Source organism: Microtus ochrogaster, chromosome 21, assembly GCF_000317375.1.
Source record: "Microtus ochrogaster isolate Prairie Vole_2 chromosome 21, MicOch1.0, whole genome shotgun sequence".
Taxonomy (NCBI): Eukaryota; Metazoa; Chordata; class Mammalia; order Rodentia; family Cricetidae; genus Microtus; species Microtus ochrogaster.
Window position 1 is genome coordinate 929,386 of NC_022022.1, and position 18,428 is coordinate 947,813.

General features: G+C 50.2%; 1 protein-coding gene across 1 annotated transcript; it reads right to left on the reverse strand.

Moving 5' to 3' along the window:
- Nucleotides 1-8,135: 8,135 nt before the first annotated feature.
- Nucleotides 8,136-16,779, reverse strand: Sh2d2a (SH2 domain containing 2A). The gene is made up of 8 exons (XM_005356932.1): nucleotides 16,750-16,779; nucleotides 13,438-13,465; nucleotides 12,593-12,747; nucleotides 11,824-12,005; nucleotides 11,234-11,323; nucleotides 10,897-11,065; nucleotides 8,665-8,820; nucleotides 8,136-8,477 (listed from the first exon to the last, which is right to left on the reverse strand). The coding sequence occupies exons 1-8, from the start codon at nucleotides 16,777-16,779 to the stop codon at nucleotides 8,136-8,138; spliced, it is 1,152 nt and encodes a 383-aa protein (XP_005356989.1).
- Between the last annotated feature and the right edge of the window lie 1,649 nt (nucleotides 16,780-18,428).

Sequence of the window (18,428 nt, forward strand, 5' to 3'; positions counted from 1 at the left end):
CCAGTACAGATTGTGAGCTGGTCTGGAGAAGGTTGTGTTCACACTCCACCCCCAGTACAGATTGTGAGCTGGTTTGGAGGCTGGGTGTAGATGTTGGGACCAGGTCTATCTTCATGGAGACTTCAGAATCTGTTTTGGGGACGGGAAATGGAAGGGAATATAGACTTAGAACTGAGGGTGCCATGTGCACACTAGGAACAGTAAGTACACTGCAGTATCTTCCTTTCAGGTCAGGGTTCAAGTCGGGATGATCACAAAGACGGCACATAAACCATGAGTCAGCTGTCAGGGATCCGAGAGTTACCTGGTCTGCAAGAGTGGAGCACGAGCACTAAAGAAACTCCAGAGCCTGTGGGTGCCGGGCAGAGGAGCTGGGCGACACACTGGGTGGGGTTAGCAGTGTTTAGCTGTCCTGGGTAGGCAAGGCTGTGGCTTAAATAGGGTGTGGTGAGGACCCGGGCCCAGCAGATGAGACAGCTCACTTTCTGGTTCTGTGCTAAGGTAAGTCCAGGGGTCTGTTTCTCATTAAGTACATTGTAGGGTTTCATCACTTACAGGAAAACTACCCGCTTATCTGAAATCTGACCTACTTCGGGTTGGAGCCAGACAAGGCTCCCGAGTCCCATGGGGACTGTAGTTGTTCAAATCTACACATCCAGCCAGTCTCAGTAGGGGGCATCAGTTCCAGTGATACTCCGCTGTCCACTGAGGCTCTGACCCAGGGCTGGGTGAGCCAGGTGTTCTCTGGGTGCAGCCTAAACCAGCCCTTCCCACCTGCGGTCCCAGCCTGCATTCAGCCGCTTGTCTTCAGAGTCCGCACTGAAGTGATGGAGAAGGGAGTGCCTCTGCTGTGGGAGGCAGGAGGCAGATGGGCCTTCAGTTCTCATGGAGACTGCAGCTACCTTTTACAGGAAATTTGTGTTTTGAGATGGTCACTACAACAATTGGGTTGGTCTTGAACTCACCATATAGCTGAGGCTAACCAAGTCTTAATCTTGTCTCCCAAGTGCTGGGGTTACAGGCATCCTCCACTATGCCCCACTCCAGAAAAAAAAATGTAAGGCAGGATTTTTCTTTTTAGTTCTGGCTGTCTTGGAACTCTGTAGACCAGGCTGGCTTCAAACTTGGAGATCCACTTGCCTCTGCCTTCCAAGTTCTGGGATTTAAAGGCGTGCGCCACCACCACCCAGCTTTAGAAAAAAAAAGTCAGGCTGGAGAGATGGCTGAGAGGTTAAGAGCACTGGCTGCCCTTCCAGAGGGCTTGGGTTTTATTCTCAGCACCTACAGACTATACACCAGCAAAGTAAATTAAAATATAAAAATTATTTTTGCAGCTGTGTGTACGTGCTCCACATGTGTCAGTGCTACCCATGGAGGTCAGAATCCCCTGGAACTGGAGTTAGGGATGGTTGGGATCTACCATCAGCACCATGGAGACAGAGGCAGGTGGATCTCTGATTTCCAGGCCAGCTAGGGCTACATAGTGAGACCCTTTCTAAGAGGGGGGAGGGGAATCGAGAAAAGGGAGGAAGGATTAGCAGGAAAGGAGAAGACGTGGTGGAGCAGTGAGAGGGGCAGTAGGCTAAACTTGGCTAAAACTGATCCGCCAGCCGCAGTCAAGGACAGAAGGCGAGAAGGCCTTAACCACAATTGGTCTTTGGTTGTGGTGTTGCACACCTGTATCCTAGCCCTTGGAGGCAGAGGTAGGGGTTTGGGTTCAAGGCCAGCCTGGGTTTCAGAGTGAGACTGTACCTCAAAACAACACATCCCTGTGTACAGTCACCTTGACCAGGACAAACAGGCTGAGGTATTTGAGGATTAAACAACAGCATCCCTGTGTACAGTCACCTTGACCAGGACAAACAGGCTGTGAGGTATTTGAGGATTAAACTCAAACTAGAGAGGGGATCTTGTCATGAGGGGTGTGAGCCCTCAGGACAGCACTCTGCGGGTGGCTACTAGCCGGAAAGTGACTGGATTTTGGTTTTAGCTGCTTTCAGGGAAGGACTATGGAGGTAGTTAAGGATGGCCAGTCTACAGTCCCCTTTGGGTGCATCTGTGGATTGGATCTCCCTCTCCTGAGACAGCCACAAGTGACATTGCTGAAATTGTCTATTCACTGAAGGAGCAGGGAAATGTCAGTCATGAGGATCAGTCACTATGACCAAAGGCTGGGTCTGCAATGGGAGGAACTGTGTCTGGATGGCTTTCCATTTGGGAGCTGACTTGGCAGAAGTGGGGCAGTCTGGGCCAGAGTGCCCGGAATGGGCAGAAGGGTTGGCATCTTAGTTTCTTATCCTGTTGATGTGGTAAAAGTACCCCAACAAAGGCATCAGTAGGAGAAAGGGTTTGCGGGGCTCACACTGGAAGCATAGCAAGGCAGGGCAGCCAAGGCAATAGGAGCGTGAGGCAGTGGGGCTCCCATCTTTCCAGGAACACGGATGAATGCTGCTTAGCTTCCTTTCTCCTATAGCCCAGGATCCCCACCAAAAATTAGCTTCATCCATGATTAAGGTGCATCTTCCCACATCAATGCTCAGCAGTCCCTCGTGGACATTCTCAGAAGCTAGCCTTCATCTAGACACTGGCCCCCAGCACGGGTGTGCCTGGAGGCTTAGTGCCCGCACTTTGGGATGGTATACCCGTCAGGAATAAAAGCAGGCACAGACACAAGAACACGGGTCACCCTTGATACAAGAGTGCCAACTTTACTGTGCTCTGGGACAGCTTATACAGGGATCCTTAACTGATAGCCACACCCCAGCTTTTGGGATTTTCAGCTGTAAAACCCACCAGAATCCACTCCCCTGCCGTCAGGAACTCATGCTCAGAGCAGCTGCAGGCACAGGCAAACAAGTTGTTTTGCTCAGTTCACTGCAGCAGGCACAGGGTCTGAAGCAGGTGGAGAAAGTCAAGGGGCCAGGGGTCTGCAGCCCCCAAAGGCTTGCCTCTTAGATGATTTTAGATTGCAGCTGACAACACAAGCAGCCAGAGAAGACAGAGGCGGGCCCCCCCTCCCCTGTGAGGAGCCTGGCTGGGGAAGTTCCCTTTCTGCCTTCAGGTAGTTCAACCTCTGATCTTCAGGCCTCACCACAGCCATAGGCCTGAGGTCTGTAGTAAAGTCAGCAGATTGGGCAGGGCAGGGAGGATCAGCACCTTGGATTTTATTTGTATGCTCTGAGAACTGAGTCCGGGGCCTTATGAGTGCAAGGCAGGTGCTCCTCTTCTGTGTTGTCCTCACCTCACCCTGACTCCTGATCCTTCTGTTTCTGGGGGCCCCCTTGGTATCAAGACTTTTGTCACCTTGCTCTCTGACCCCATATTCCTCTAGATGTCACAAAGGGTGTCCAAAGCCCCTGCTGGCCCCAGCAGTCATACAAGTCAAAGCTGTTCGTGTGAGACATACATGCCGGGGAGCGCTCAGTCCCACTTCGTTTTGGGGGCTACCTTTGGTCTAAGCCCAAAGGCTGCAACTATTCAATGGCAGAATGCCCTAAGGAGACATACCTGCCCCCTGCGCTCTATCTAGAAGTTTAGGGACGTTCTTTGCTTTCTTACTTTCCATCTCCTGTATCAGTTACTCTTGTCTGCCTGCTCAGAACCTACCCTGAAGTGACTACCCAAGTGTCTGGTGAGACCTTTCTTGGGCTTTCAGCTTGCTCTCTGATTCCGAGGGAGAGGGCATGGGTTCCCCACTCCTGTCTTCCAGTGCTTAGGAGGACTCTAGATCTTCAGCTGACATGGACTCAGCACCTATGGCTCCTCAGCCCCAATTAGCATTGAGTGAAAAGAGAAAACTGACTAGTCACTGGAGCTGGTGTTGGTGCCAAGCTGGGGTAGCTCCAGTGGTGGCAGCACCCAGCTGTCTGGAACAAAACTGGGGGGGAGAGCCTGTGAGACTGCTGTGCCTCAGCCAGGGGTGGGACCCAAAGAGCACCTGCTGCCTTACGTGAGCATTAGTGTGATCAAGATGCCAGCCAGGTAGGGAGCTGCATAGAGAAAGGAGCAGCAGCAAAGATACCTCCAGTGATTCAGGTAGACTCCGGAGCCATGCGTGACCAGCCGAGATGAAAGTGAGATGGAGAGTGTAGACCTCTCCATGGCCAGGAACCCGGGTGGAGTTTTGCTGTTGGGCAGCAGGTCAGTCCTGAAGTGAGTCTGGGCAGGGAAGGGAAAAGACACCCTAGGGTGGGGTGGAGAAGGGAGAAGACACCCCAGGATGGGACGGGGAAGGGAGAAGACACCCCAGGATGGGACGGGGAAGGGAGAAGACACCCCAGGATGGGACGGGGAAGGGAGAAGACACCCCAGGATGGGGCAGGTCAGGAAGACAGGCTCCCTCTGAGTGAGGCAAAGGCCGAAGCTCAGGAGGTTAGGAAGTTCCAAGAGAGTTAGGGAGCCGTTTCAGGAGTCTGCATCCTCCAAGGGCTCACACACTCTTAAGAGTCCTGAATCTTTGCCCTGTTTATAGCATCCACTCCCATGCCCCTGGCTGCCCATTTAGCCTACCCCAGCTAGAGGAGAAGCACTTGGCAAAGGAAGCCTGTGTCCTTGCCCCAGTGTTTCTCAACTTCTGGTCAAAAGACCTGTAACTTTGCCTGAGTGTCTTTGAACCCCTAACCCTATGGACCACAGTGGGAGAGAGGAAAGGGTGGAGGAGGAGCTGGAAGGACTTCGGTTCCTGTGGAGGGAGATTGTTGGTGATGATTTATTAGCCAGACAAGAACCAACATACAAATTCTAGCATCTGTTCTCACCAAACCATCACTCAGACAACAGCAGCATTGGATTGGGGCCCAGAAATGAAGACTCAAAGGGCCAAGGCTTCCTAAAGTCCAGTTTCTTCAGGAGGAAAATACAGGGTCATAGGAGGCAGGACAACTTCCCTAGACACTTCTTTGAACAGGGTTCCTGGCGACTCTCAGGAGAGCTGGCTGTGTGTCACTATGATGGAGACCCCACATTTGTCCCTCTGATCTCCAGCCTGCTTTGGAGTTGGATGGTCCCTTCCAGAGAAGAGAGGAATCAGGGTGAGGACAGAGAACCCTGAGCAGGGGTTTTAATCCTTGACCTTGGCCCAGACATTCTCTCTCTGGTTTCATTTCATTATTTGCATAATGAGGGAATTGAACTTAATCAATAAGGGCAAATGAAATGCGGCTCGTCTTCCCTCCCGCCCCGCGGCAGACATCACTCATCAGTCATGGTGCTCTTCTCTGCTGGGTTTGGATGTGACCTTTCCAGGGCCGCACGCTAGGCAGCCGAGGCCAATGGATTGGAGTTGGCATGTGGGATGACACCTCCTCGCCATCCGTGCCGCAGATGAAGGAGCTCAGCTCACGTGTAGTCTTACCACCTGCCTTTCCGAAGAAGGACCAGGTGTGTATGATGGTTCCAGACACAAATACCCCGAGCTAGCCTCTCTCAGGTCAGACATACCACCTAACGATGAGGCCTGAGGGAAGCCGTGCCTGTTCTGTCCTGAAGCTCCTGTCTACAAAGGGTATGCCTCCAGGGCAGGAGGGCTGATGAGGAAGGAGAGGCCTTTGCTTTACCACAGAGTTCTCAGAATGTAGCTCTGCAGACAGAAGGACAGCCCTTGGTCATACCTTCTGTCTCTGGCCGATATTCTGTCTCTAGGAGGAGATATCTGGTCTTAACTCTTTGGCCTCCAGAGAGGGGATTTAGACTCCCACCCATATTCATTCATTCCTTCTTCATCCCCTCTTCTTCCTGAGCACCTGCTTTGCACCAAACACTGGGCTTCTCCATTGGGGATAGCTGAGTATCCCCCTGGAGATATCCCAGGCTGCCCCTGGTGTGTGGAAGGGGGAAGATAGAAGAAAAAAAGGAAGAATGGTTGTCCCAGGTGGCCAGTGGCCTACCAAGTGTGTCAGGGGGTCAGGCCAGGAAGGCTGTCCAGGGAGAAGGGCAAGTGGTCTTGAGGTGGGGTTAAGGGTTGCCAGGCAGCAGGCAGATAAGCCTGTAGCAGTTGCTAAAGGCAGGGCAGACTGTGAACTGGAAGAGGCTTAGTGTTGTTGGGGTTTCTGTCCTGCCTGGTTCCTGCAGTCGTTAAGTCCCAAAGAAATCACACAGAGGTCTACATTAACTATAAACTGATTGGCCCATTAGCTCAGGCTTCTTATTAACTCTTATAACTTATATTAGACCATTATTCTAGTATATGTTAGCCACATGGTTTGGTACCTTTTTCAGCGAGGCAGTCACATCTTGCTTCCTCTGTGTCTGGGCCCACAACTGCGTCCTCTTCCCAGAATTCTCCTGTTCTCCTTGACCTGCCTCTACTTCCTGTCTGGTTGTCCAGCCTATACTTCCTGCCTGGCTACTGGCCAGTCAGCGTTTATTTAAAATATAATTGACAGAATACAGACCATGGTTCCACACAAGTAGTTCTTGGTGAGCTTGGAGGAATGCGGCATGAGGGTCTGGAATGGGGCTGATGACCTGGGACTTCACCGGCATGGAAGACCAGGGTCAGGCTACTGCTTCAGAAAGCCCGTTCTGACTTCCTTGGGAAAGAACGGGTCAGAAGTGACAAGACTGGTGTGCAGGTAAGCAGTTGGGATGCTCTTAGAGAAACGGGGTATAGCTCAGGTGGTAAAGAGCTTGCCTAGCATGCACAAGCCCCAAGCTTGGTCCTTAGCATTGGAGGAACTGCTTGGGAGTGTACACTTGTGATCCTACTATGCAGGAGGTAGACACAGCAGGGTCAGAAGTTCAAGGTCTATCATAGTAACAGGAACGCTTGAGGTACACCCAACACCCTAGTAATCTTGGGGGGGGGGCTGAAATGAGCAGATATCTGTGTTAAGCCAGCCTGGTCTACATGGTGACTTCTAAGCCAGCCCGTGCTACATAGTGAGACCCTGTCTCAAAAATAACACCAACAGAAAGCGTAATTCTTAGAAAAGTCTTGATGTGAAAACGGCAGGGACTGGAATAGGGGGAGAGGGCACATATTACTGACCTACAGAGTCTGAAGTATAAAGGGTGGAGATGTTTAGGGACCCCACATTTCTGACTGGATAGCTAGGTGCTGGAAGGTAATCATTCAGGATGTGGAACACAGAAGAACGTGTGTGTGTGTGTGTGTGTGTGTGTGTGTGTGTGGTGTGTGAAGGGTGAGAGTGGTATTGGCCCAAATGACATCTGAGTGGCTTTGGAACCATGGGGATGTTGCAGAATATTTGTTTAACTATGCAAAGATGTGGTGCGTTTGTTTAATTATGTAAAGATGGGTTGCTGTTTCACCTTGCCTGCCTACAGTACCTGAGTGTATAATAAAAAGTTGATGACAATTGTGAGTGAGGGGTGTAGGTGGGGGTGTAGGTGGGGTGTAGGTGGGGCTTCAGGCAGGGACAGTAAGGAGGAGGAATTTAAGATTGAGGAAGAGAGAAAAAGATGCCAGGGGCCAGACAGACAGACAGACATGAAGAAAGCAGGAAAATAGGACACACAGAATGAAAGAAAGGTAAAATGGCCCAAGGCAAAACATAGATGTAGAGAAACAAGTTAAATTAGGTTAAAAGAGCTAGTGGGACAAGCCTATTCTAAGGTTGAGCATTCATAATTAATAAAAAGTCTCCATGTCTTTATTTGGGAGCTGGTTGGCAGCCTAAAGAAAATGCTGACTACATGAGGAAGTCTGGACGGAGACAGGACCTGGAAGGCAGCATCTGGCAAGGGCACAGGGAGTTCAGCAGGTGAAGGCAGAACAGGGGTCTTTGGTGCCAGCAGAGAGGAAGTCTGAGGAGGGACCTGAGGTACAGGGTAGTGAGTCCGAGTCACAGTGAGGCGATACCACATTCAGATGTGACTAAACTCTCCATGGGGAGGCCTCCTCTTCTGAGTCCACTGCGGGTGACAACTGAGATCCTAAGTGCCCTTCTTTGGGAGAGCTGGATCAGTACCACATGTGTCTGAGGAAGGCCTGACAGACAAGAGGCTGGTTGGGAGGAGGAAGGTTGAGGGAACCCTGTCTCCCTTAATTTTCTCTGAAGTAGGGGCAGGTAGGGCTTCACAGAGGTGAGCTTGTGAATGCTGAGGAGAGCAGACAGAGCCTGGACAAAGGTCTCCGGCAGCATGGACCACTCCGTCCTGCTTTGGTCCACTGGTTAGGAGGAGCTTCCTCTTTCTGCTGGCCTTCTTGAGCTTTTCTTCCCTTGTACTCTCTTTGCCTGGCCTCCTGAGATGGGCCTGGACCAGCACTTCCGGAGGACGGGGTGCCCAGTGGAAGCTGTTCCAGATGGCCCCTCTACCTCAGCATAGATATTACTAGGGGCTTCTCCAGGGCTGCCCCGCCCCATGGCGTAGAAGGCTATGGGTTCATCAGGCTCCTGGTAGATGGGATTAATGGGTAGAGCCCGTTGGGGTCGTGAAGCAGGACTTGCATAGAGTTCAGATGGAAGCTGAGGCTTGGCCGGGATGGGAGGCCTGGGTCTGGGTGCTGGTGAAGTCTAGGAGAGAGGGCAGGGCCAGGGAAGGGAGCTGATGAGAACCATGAAGACAGGGTCTAAGCTCAGGGCTATCTCAGCCCGAGCCTCTACCCATGAGGTCCCTACCTTCCTGGCCTCTCCCTCTGACCTGTGTCCCTTCTCCAGACCCTGGCCCCTTACCATCAGGATGACTTGTCCCATACAGTACCTCCTTGGGTTGGGAGGCCCACACTTTCTCTTTTTGTGCTGGGGTCTGGGTCTGCCCCTGGTGGATGAGCAGGCTGTGCTGGCTGTCTGCATTCTCCTGTCTTTTGTTTCCAGAGTCTGATTCGGTCCTCAGGGAAAGTCCAGTCGGCTCAGCAGTCTGCAGGGAAAGAAGGAGGCCTGACGATCAGGGTGGGGTGGGGATGACAGGTAATGCAGGAAAAGCAATCATGCCTGAGAGGGAGAGAGAGAAGTGAGGAGTGGGTCAGTTCTCCGTGTGAGGAGATGGTGCTGAGGAGGCCTGGGAACTGTGGCTGTGGACTCTGGCCACAGGGGTGTCTAGAACTGAACTTCATCCATCCAGAACTCAGCACCAAGGCAGTCGGTCTCATCTGGGCTTTAGGAGCCTTTACTTTCAAAATAATCGCCATGGGGATAAACCCCATGGCAGCTGGGCTTTATTTCTTCAGGCTCAAGAAGCTAATGTGTGGGCTACATGTTCAGAGACCGCCTCAGGAGAGACGACCCTTCCCACAGGGTAGCTACCCTGGGAAGCTCTGCTTTTAGCTCAGCACTAATGCAGCCTCTGCTTCTGGAGGCCAAGGCCACAGGGCTTTCTCAGGCTCCTACAAACCTCTCAAGGTTCTCTAGATCCAAAGCAGAATTCTTTCTCCTAGTGTCCATCCTGACCTTCCCTGACCTTCCTTCAGTATATCAGCACTGTGCTGCCCAATGGCAGGAAAGTCAGCCTCAATACCCCACCACCCCCTAAAGATCTGCTCTGCTCACGCCCAGTCCTTCCTTCTGCAAGGCTTCTCCGAGCTCACACACAGCCAGTGCCATCTTTAGACAATGGACGCCTGCCCCCGCTGGATCCTCCCACTCTCCCAACCATTCTGCAGCCTCTTTGCCCAGTCTCTCTAGCAGCACGGCAGGCCTTCCTGCTCTAGAAGGACCCAGATCTTCAGGCTTGGTTAGTGTTGGGCCTAGTTCCATTCTGGACCATTTCCCCAAACCAAATCCAGCCCTGTGGTTTCCAGCTGCCTTTATCCCGTGGATCTGGGGATTGAACTCTGGACCCCAGCTCCCTGCTTGACCTCTCAAACTACAAGTGTTGAGCTGACTCAGACAAGCCCCTCCTCTAGTCTTCATCTAAACATCCTCCTGCTTCCTCACCTAGTTCTGCAAAGACCCTGTCAGCTCCACCTTCTGAACAGCCAGCAGGGCCTCTTGCACTGTCTTCTCCACTATGCTAGCCCACTCCCTCACTTTCTGAAACACTGTAGCCTCTCCACCCCTGGCCGCCTTGTCCGGCCGGGCCCTTACTTCTAACTCTCCAGTGTATCCTCCCCGGAATAAAGCCTCAGACCCTTGTAAGAGCCACAGGGCCCCTTACCTCGTTTCCCACCTTTTGGTTCATCAGTCATCCTGATCCATCCAAGGCAGCTTCCTCACGGCAGCTCATTATTCAAGCCCAGCAAGCAACCTCCCACTTCGGGGCTTGGCCCTGGCTGTTACTTTAGCCCCAAATGCCTTTCCTCCAGCTGTCTTCAAACCTCCCCCTTTCACTTCGTTCAGGGCTCTGCTCCGATGTCCCCCACCTTCTCTGCTGTACCTATGCGAGATAGCGCTAAGGAATCCCATGACTCTCCATCACCGCTTGGCTTTCTTCCAAGCGCTCGCCCTTTCTGCTGTCAGATTGTTCTCTGTCTTGCTGATGGTGTCTGTCTTGTCTTCATGAAGGCCAGGCTATTATTGGGTCGCTGTTTACTTCCTCAGTGTTGGAGCAGCTCTCCACATACAGTGGTCAGAAGCCCCCCCACCCCGCGCACCTTTTGAAGGTGTGTGTGTGGGGGGGCTTCCTGACACTTCCTGCCAAGGTAAGTGGTGGACTGTGTGTCCCCTGGCATCCACCACAGTCTCTGCACTTGACCCATCCTTGGACTGGTTGGCGTGGCTACTGTAGTAAGGTTTCTGAGTGAGATGCCCTCCCGTCATGGTCATCTCTCCTCCTCACCCCCTGCTCCGCAGACTCAGTAAATCTAGCTTAACTTAACTTGGTTGCTTCCTTTTACCCTGCTGTCATGTGCTTTTCTGGAAGAGGAGTAGGTAGGCAAATGTGACCAGTCATGGGCTAGGATGAGAAAGGCAGATCTAGTAGCCAGGACCCGGCTGGCATGCTGGAAGTGGCAGCAACAACATTGTCCTCAGTTGTGGATTTTGGGTAAGGGCTCACCTGACGGGCAAGGGGCTGGGTGAGCATCTCCCCATAGGGACTGAGGGGACACGCTGTGTAGTGTTGAAGCAGATCCTGAAGCTGCGCGTGGGCACTGTCTTCGCCCAGCACCATGTGACGCCCATCCCCTAGCTGGGCAAGGAGGAAGTGACGGCAGCAGGTCCGGCTCCTGGAGGGGCCACTTTGAGTCAGACTCACCGTTTCTTCCCCCACCAAGCTGAGGGAAGAGCCCTGAGCCCTCCTTGGAGAAAGCAGGCCAGCACAGGAGCCAGCCCCTTGGTTAGCACAAAGCCCCACATCCAGTTGGTCATCGGGGACCCGAGGGCCCACTCCTCACCTGTAGGAAAGGACGAAGGTCACGGCGCTCTCGCTGAAGCGCACCAGATAGCATCCTTGAGGCTGGGGCTGCAGCAGCCTCTCAGCTTCCCTGCACAGTTGGAGAGAAGTGGCAGCTCTGACTCTTGTGATCTCATTTCTGTCTCTCAGGCTTTCCTAACCTCAACTTCACCCAAAGCAAGTATATCACGACTAGGTGGAGATGAGGGGTCAGGGATCCTACCCAGTGGGAGCTGCAGCAGCAACAGACATTACATCTACTGTGCTAGAGTTTCGAAGTCAAAGCTATACTGGGGAGATGGTGAAAGAGAAGTGGGGTTGGGGAGTGGGGGATGGAGGACCTGCAAGGGTAGGAAGAAAGGAGAGGGCTGGACAGAGTTGCTAGAGGTGAAGGGAAGAGGGCTGAGAACATGAGCACCAGAGACCTAGAGCCAATAGGATAAATGAGCCTAGGGAGAGAAACTGAGGCCCAGAGTAGGCTGAGCCAGAGCGTCCCCTCAGTGAAAGGCCTGGCAGTCATGATTTCCGGGCTGACTCGGGCCGGGCCCCACAGCCCCTGTGCCTTCTGGCGGTTCCTCCTCCGTGACTCACCTCCTGGTGATGAAGCCATGGAACCAAACTGGGGCAGTCCTGAACAAGAGCCAGTGGGCCTGGGTCTTCTGGACCCAGGCTCTGGTCTCAGCTTGCAATGACAGGCCACCTTTCCCAGGTACCTCTTCCTCCTTGTCAGTCTTCCCCAGGACCCAGGCAGCTCCTGGGGCTGAGGCAGAAGCCTGGGTGGGAGAGAAGCAGCCATGACTAGAGGGCTTCTGACCCCAAGCTGCCTCCCTTATCCTCATACCAACCCTCAGCCTGTCTTAGGGTCAGATTGTCCAGAAAGTCCTTCCCAAGACCACTGACCTAAATTTCTTCTGGGTTTCTGATGGCCTTCCATACTGGCCTCAGAGGCCAGGGGTGGTACAGGAGTCACCCCAGGCAGGAGAGGGTGGCTTCTTCTTTAGTAAAGGACACTGAATTGGTGTCTGGGAGGACAAGATACTGAAATAGGATCTTAAATGTTTTGGGCTAATGGAGGAGCTGACAACACGGACAGCTGTGTCTGGGATCAGTGCCTGACTGTGTCCTGGTCACTTGCTGATGGGGCCTGACCTTTCTAGGACCAGAGGAAGTTAGGGCAAGAGGCTTGCTCTGCATGGGAAGGAAGCACTCTCCTCTTCCTCCTTCCTCTGCACCCAGCCCTGCCCTCAGCCAGCCATTCATTCCTGCGGGCTTTCTTCTTAACCCGCATCCAGCGCACACCCTCATCCTTGAGAGGGCGGGAGCCAGTGAAGCAGCTGTACCCTTTCGTATTGCTACTCACCATAGTGTGGGTGGCCCTGGGCTTGAGCTGAACCTCCTGCTCCTTCAGAGCCTGCATGCTGAGCTTGCTCCCCCAACCCAAGTCCTGGCATCTCCCCTGAGTCAAGTTCATGGGCTGGAAGGTGCTGAAGGTTGGGGAGGGGGCCTCATGATTCCCTGTTGGAATGAAGGGGGTTGCTTGGGGTTTCTCAGGGAGGGATTGCCTCTTGTTCTCCCTCCCCCTGCTAAACCCAGGTTTAGAGTGTCTCTCAGACACACGGCTTTAATCCCAGCACTCGGGAGGCACAGACAGGCAGATCTCTGTGAGTTCGAGGCCAGCCTGGTCTACAGAGGTAGTTTCTACAGAGAAGCTACAGAGAAACTCTGTCTCGAGAGACCAACCAACCAACCAAACCAAACCAAAAACAAACAAAACCCTTAAAACATCTCTGGGACTTTTCCCTGACAGGCACAGTGGTGAGAACAGGTTAAGTGCAAGTGTATGCAGGAAGAGTGAGCGGCATCTCAGGGACAGGAGCAGGAGCTAAGGTGTTCCAGAGAGACTGATGGAGAGAGGGGTTTGTCAATGAAAGAGAAACCCTGGGAACTAGGCTGGCCTTCTGATGGCCTGGAAGTCATGTAGAGAGGTAAATTCCTTCAGATCAGGGCCCTCTCTTGGTCTAGTCTCCTAAAGATCCGAGGACCCTGTCCCCCGTCCTCAGGGATGCATAGATAGGGAGCCCCAAGATGGAGCAGGAATTGTGGAAACAGTGGCAGCTTTGGCTTGGGTCAGCTGCTGTTGCTGTGACGTGGGAGCCCAGGCCCAGGAAGGCAGTAGGGGTAGGGAATCTTGAACTTCACCTGTACCTTGGGGGCATGCCTGAGCCAAGCAGAACTCCAAAGAGGCAGGTATGTGTGCTCACGAAAGAGGCGCACACTAGGTGGTGGCTCATCTGTCCCCACTCCTTCCCCCAGGGACAGGAAATGTCGGTCTACTCACCTGCTTTGTTGTGAAGAGGATTCACATCACAGAAAGCCCAGTAAGACAACAGTCCCGGCCCTGGAAGGCAGGCAGCAGAGCGCCGGTGGCTTACTGTATAGTGGCCGAGGAGTTCTTCTGTCTGGCCTTTGTCTCCTCTGAAAGCTCTGTAAGCTTTCTTAGAGATTCACAGTCAGAATTTTACATGAGGATGGAGGGGCAGGGCAGCAACAGGAAGGATGTGGGTTAGACTCTGGAAGAACTTTGCGTATGTGTGTATGTGTCTGTGTTTGTGTGATGTATGTGTTAGACCACAGGTGCACTTGCCCGTGTGTATATGGAAACTAAAAGCTGAAGCAAGCATCTTCCTCAATCATGCTCCACCTTATATTTTGCAACAGGGTCTTTCATTGTGTCTTAAGTTCATAATTTCAGCTGGACTGGCTGGTCAGTTAACCCCCCAGGATTCACCAGCACTGGGTCTACAGGCCTGTGCCCAGTTCTTACACGCAGGCTGAGGCTCCCAGCTCAGGTCCTCAAGCTCGTACAGCAGGAGCTTTGCCCATGGAGCCGTTGCTCCAGCAGCTGGAGGGACTTATTTTTAGTCATAGGAGACTCATGAGACACTAAGGAGCCTGACATCTGTCCTTGAGCAGATAATGGAGCTGGACTAAGTGGCAACACTAAGCAGGTCCCTGTTAGAAGTGGCAGGGTTAGTAGCTGTGGTTGAATCTGAACTGTCCCCACAGGTCTGTACTGACTTGGGAAGCTGTGAGGTTTTAAGAGGTAGACTGGGGACCAGGAGCAGGTCACATGGGACAGGCAGCATTCTCTGCATCTTTTGGTGTCAGCACAGGAGACTAGATTCTAATACCCATGACATGGTATTTAATGTTACTTAGAAACAGAAAAGACTTGCCTGGCAGTGGTGGTGTGCCTTTAATCCCAGTACTTGGGAGGCAGAGGCAGGTGGAGTTCTGAGTTCAAGGCCAGCCTGCCCTACAGAACAAGTTTTAGGATTGCCAGGGCTACACAGAGAAATCCTGTCTTGAAAAGGAAAAAAAAAAAAAAGAAAAAAAATGAAAAGACCCAGTAGAAATTACTAGAAAACTCTTAGATCTAATAAAACAGTTATATGATAGGAAAGCAATACCAAAAAGTGGCCTTTATATATACCAACAATGTACTCTCAGAGAAAGAAAAAAAATCCTATTTGTAGTAGATCCAAAAAGTTGAGTATGTAGGAACACACCTAACCAAAGAAGAACAGGACAAGGAGAACTTCAAGACCTCGAAAAGGAAATCAAAGAAGGTTCTAGATGGTGCAAAGACATCCATGTGTTAGACTGGCATAGTTAATAATGTAAAAATAGCTGTACTACCAAAATTAATCTACAGATTCAATGCAATACCTATAAAATTCTAATGTCATATTTTACAGATCTAGAAAAACAATCCAAGAATTCATCTGGAACTACAGATGACTACAAATAGCAAAGTATCCGAAAGAGTAAGAACACAGCTGGAATATCACAGCAGCCAGCCTCAGTCGGAGCTATAGATAAAGCAGCCCAGAACAGGCGTGAAGACGGAAGAGTGAGCCAGTGCAACAGAACAGAGATCTCGGACATAAACCCATAAAGTTGTGTCCCCTTAATTTTTGACAAATGAGATAAAAACATTCAGTGAAAAAAGCTATTCAGGCCGGGCGGTGGTGGTGCACGCCTTTAATCCCAGCACTCTGGAGGCAGAGGCAGGCGGATCTCTGTGAGTTCGAGACCAGCCTGGTCTACAGAGCTAGTTCCAGGACAGGCTCCAAAGCCACAGAGAAACCCTGTCTCGAAAAACCAAAAAAAAAAAAAAGCTATTCAGCACATAGTGCTGGCAAAATTGGATGTCCACATACAAAATAATGAAACTGGATTCACGTCTTTCATCTTGAGAAACAATCAATTTAAAATGGATCCAAGGCCTTAATTTAAAAATGGAAACTTCTAGAAGAAAGCATAAGGAATACTGTGCAAGACATCGGGGTAGGCAAGAGCTTTCTGAACAGAGTGCTGGGATCACAGGAACCAGTCCTGTAGAAAAGATGGACACGGCATGAAAATAAAAGTTTCTGTACAGCAAAAGAGACTATTGGAAACTGGGCACGACTGCACCCAGCACTCGGGAGGCATTCAAGGCCAGCCTGGCTTACATATAGAGACCCTGTCTCCAGAAACCAAAACCAAACTCCCAAACAAGGGGCTAATATCTAGAATTTACAATGAATTACAGAGGTTAAATGTCAAAGGAACAAAACTGCCAATCAACAAATGACAAATGAATTGACTGGGCCGTTCTCAAAAAAAGAAATGCAAATGGTTATTTGTATTTTGGAAGGTATTCAATAACCCTTGTCATCAGGGAGTGCAGTGCAGAACCACTCTGAGGTCCCTCCTGGTCCCTGGCAGAAGGCTGTCGGCAACAAATCCGCTGTTTCAAGAAATGTTGTTGGGGTACAAATTAATACAGCCATGTGAAAATCAGTTTGGAAATGCCTCAAAAAATTAAAAACAGAGCTACCATATGACTCAGCTATTTCATTCTGGGGCATCTACCTAGAGAGAGCCACACCCTGCTACAAAGATATTAGCGCCCCCCTCCCACCATGTTTATTGCTGCTTTATCCACTGTGGCGTGGAGATGTCATCAGCAAATGAAGGTTAATTACAACCTTCATATAAAATGTGATATTACTCAGTGACAAAGAAAAATGAAATCACAAAATTTAGCAGATCAGATGGACTTAGAATGTACAAAATTAAGTGAGGAAAAGAAACCAGCATGTTCTCCCTCATATGACTATCAAGCATACATGCATACCTACATACATATAACTGCAAGTGTGGGTATGGTATAACATTTAGAAATGTGATAAATGTTGGCCAAAGGGGCCCATGGAAACCTCCAGACACCACAGGCTGCTGTCGAAGCTATTGGTTGTTCTCCACAACTTGGTGGTGGGGGTTCTATAGTGTAAGGCAATTCTTACGACATCAAACGTGGAGAAATTGATCTGATGCTCAAGTAGAAGCTTCAACCCTATTGGCTATCATGCATAATCCTGTAATGTATCCTTCATGTTACTGGAGGATGACTGTCATCAATATTATCTAGCTATAAACCCTGTGCCTTCAACAGTGACCTGCCTGTACCATGAGGGTCTGCTTGTTGGGGTTTCCCATACCCGGTATGTCCCAAAGAAAATCACGGAGGTCTATATAAGTTATAAACTGATTGACCCATTATCTCAGGCTTCATATTAGCTCTTATAACTTATATTAACACATTATTCTTATCTATGTTAGCCACGTGGCTCAGTAACTTTTTCAGCGGGGCAGGCCACACCTTCCTTCTTCAGTTTCTGGACAGGACTGTGGGGAGATGGGCTTTCCTCTTCTCAGAATTCTGTTTTCATTGCCCCGCCTCTACTTCCTGTCTGGTTGTCCTGCCTCTACTTCCTGCCTGGCTACTAGCCAATCAGAGTTTATTTAAAACATAATTGACAGAATACAGAATTGTCCCACACCACCTGCCTGTAAGATATACCAGTGTAATAGGGGCACAAATGCTATGGGAGTAACCAGCCATTTTCTGGGTGGATTTAAGGCTCACTCTGTGAGATGGAACTCATACCTGATACTGTAAAAGTGGCCAAGAATCTGAAACTAGGTAGGTTGTGGTCTAGGGAAAACTTACTGCTAATATTCCACTAAAGGAACATAACAATAAAATAACCTCCCAAACTGGGCATGGTGGTACACAACTTTAATCCCAGAACTCAGAAGTGAAGCACAATCAATAAAAACCCAGTGATAGAAATTGGGGTTCAACCTGAAGACCTAAAAAACAAAGCAGCAGGCCACTGACTCTTACCTTGACCTCCATCCGAAATGGCCATCCTGCCTCCAGGAATCTCAGAATGAGTCTGTGTCTGAGAGCTGTCTCCTTCCATTTATAATCCTCTCTAGGGCTGGGATTAAAAGTGTGTACCACTGGGATTAAAGACATGCACTGCCTGGTTTCTATGGCAACTAGTGTGGCTACTGGGATTAAAGGTATATGTTATTACAGCCTGGTGTGTAAGGCTGGCCAGTGTGGCTGTTTTACTCTCTGAATTTCAGGCAAGCTTTATTCATTAAAATATAAATGAAATACCACTACATTTACCCTTTATGTCTAAAATAAAAAGAAGACTACAACTAAATAAAAGACTATATACAATAAGTACAATAAGCTTATACAAAATATACAGGCAATAAATATATCAACAATGTCTAGTCCATTTCCATTTGACAAATTCGGAGAAAACACTCCATATCTATCTTGGTGAGTCCAAAGTCTTGTACCTAATTTACTTTCTATCATAACTTGCTTTCTGCATCAGGTAAACAGGAAAGCTATAAATATAACTATCTGGTCTTCAACTCCCTCAGAGACCCGAGAAGGAAATAATATTAACTGAGTAAGTAGAAAGTGTGAGCAAGCGACTTCCAAAACAATGTTGGAAATGACAGAAACAGTTGGCTGACTGGACAGTCACCCAAAGTTCTCTTCAGCGTTGAGGCATCCATTCTCGACCTACAGGCTTAGCATATTTGACAGGCTTTTCTGTGAAGCACGATATTTTGTGTCCTGCCTATCTAATTAGGACAGCACACTGTCAGCAGTCAAGGCAGGGGCATTTTTCTTGCCTACTCTGCCACAAAGAAAGTAAACTCCTGTGGACTTTTTTTGATGCCCATTATCTTCTCTGAAGTAGATTGGTGCTGCCAAGATCAGACATATCTCATTGTTATAAAAAAGAAGAATCTAGGTTATTAAAAGATCCTAA

Excerpts from the sequence above, each read along its gene's own strand:
- Sh2d2a (XM_005356932.1), bottom strand. The coding sequence starts at position 16,779 with ATGGGAAACCCCAACAAGCAGACCCTCATG. Across the intron at positions 11,324-11,823 it reads CATGGCTTCATCACCAGGAG|GGAAGCTGAGAGGCTGCTGC; the intron begins GTGAGTCACGGA and ends CCAACTGTGCAG. Across the intron at positions 11,066-11,233 it reads ACCTTCGTCCTTTCCTACAG|GAGCCGGACCTGCTGCCGTC; the intron begins GTGAGGAGTGGG and ends TGGCCCCTCCAG.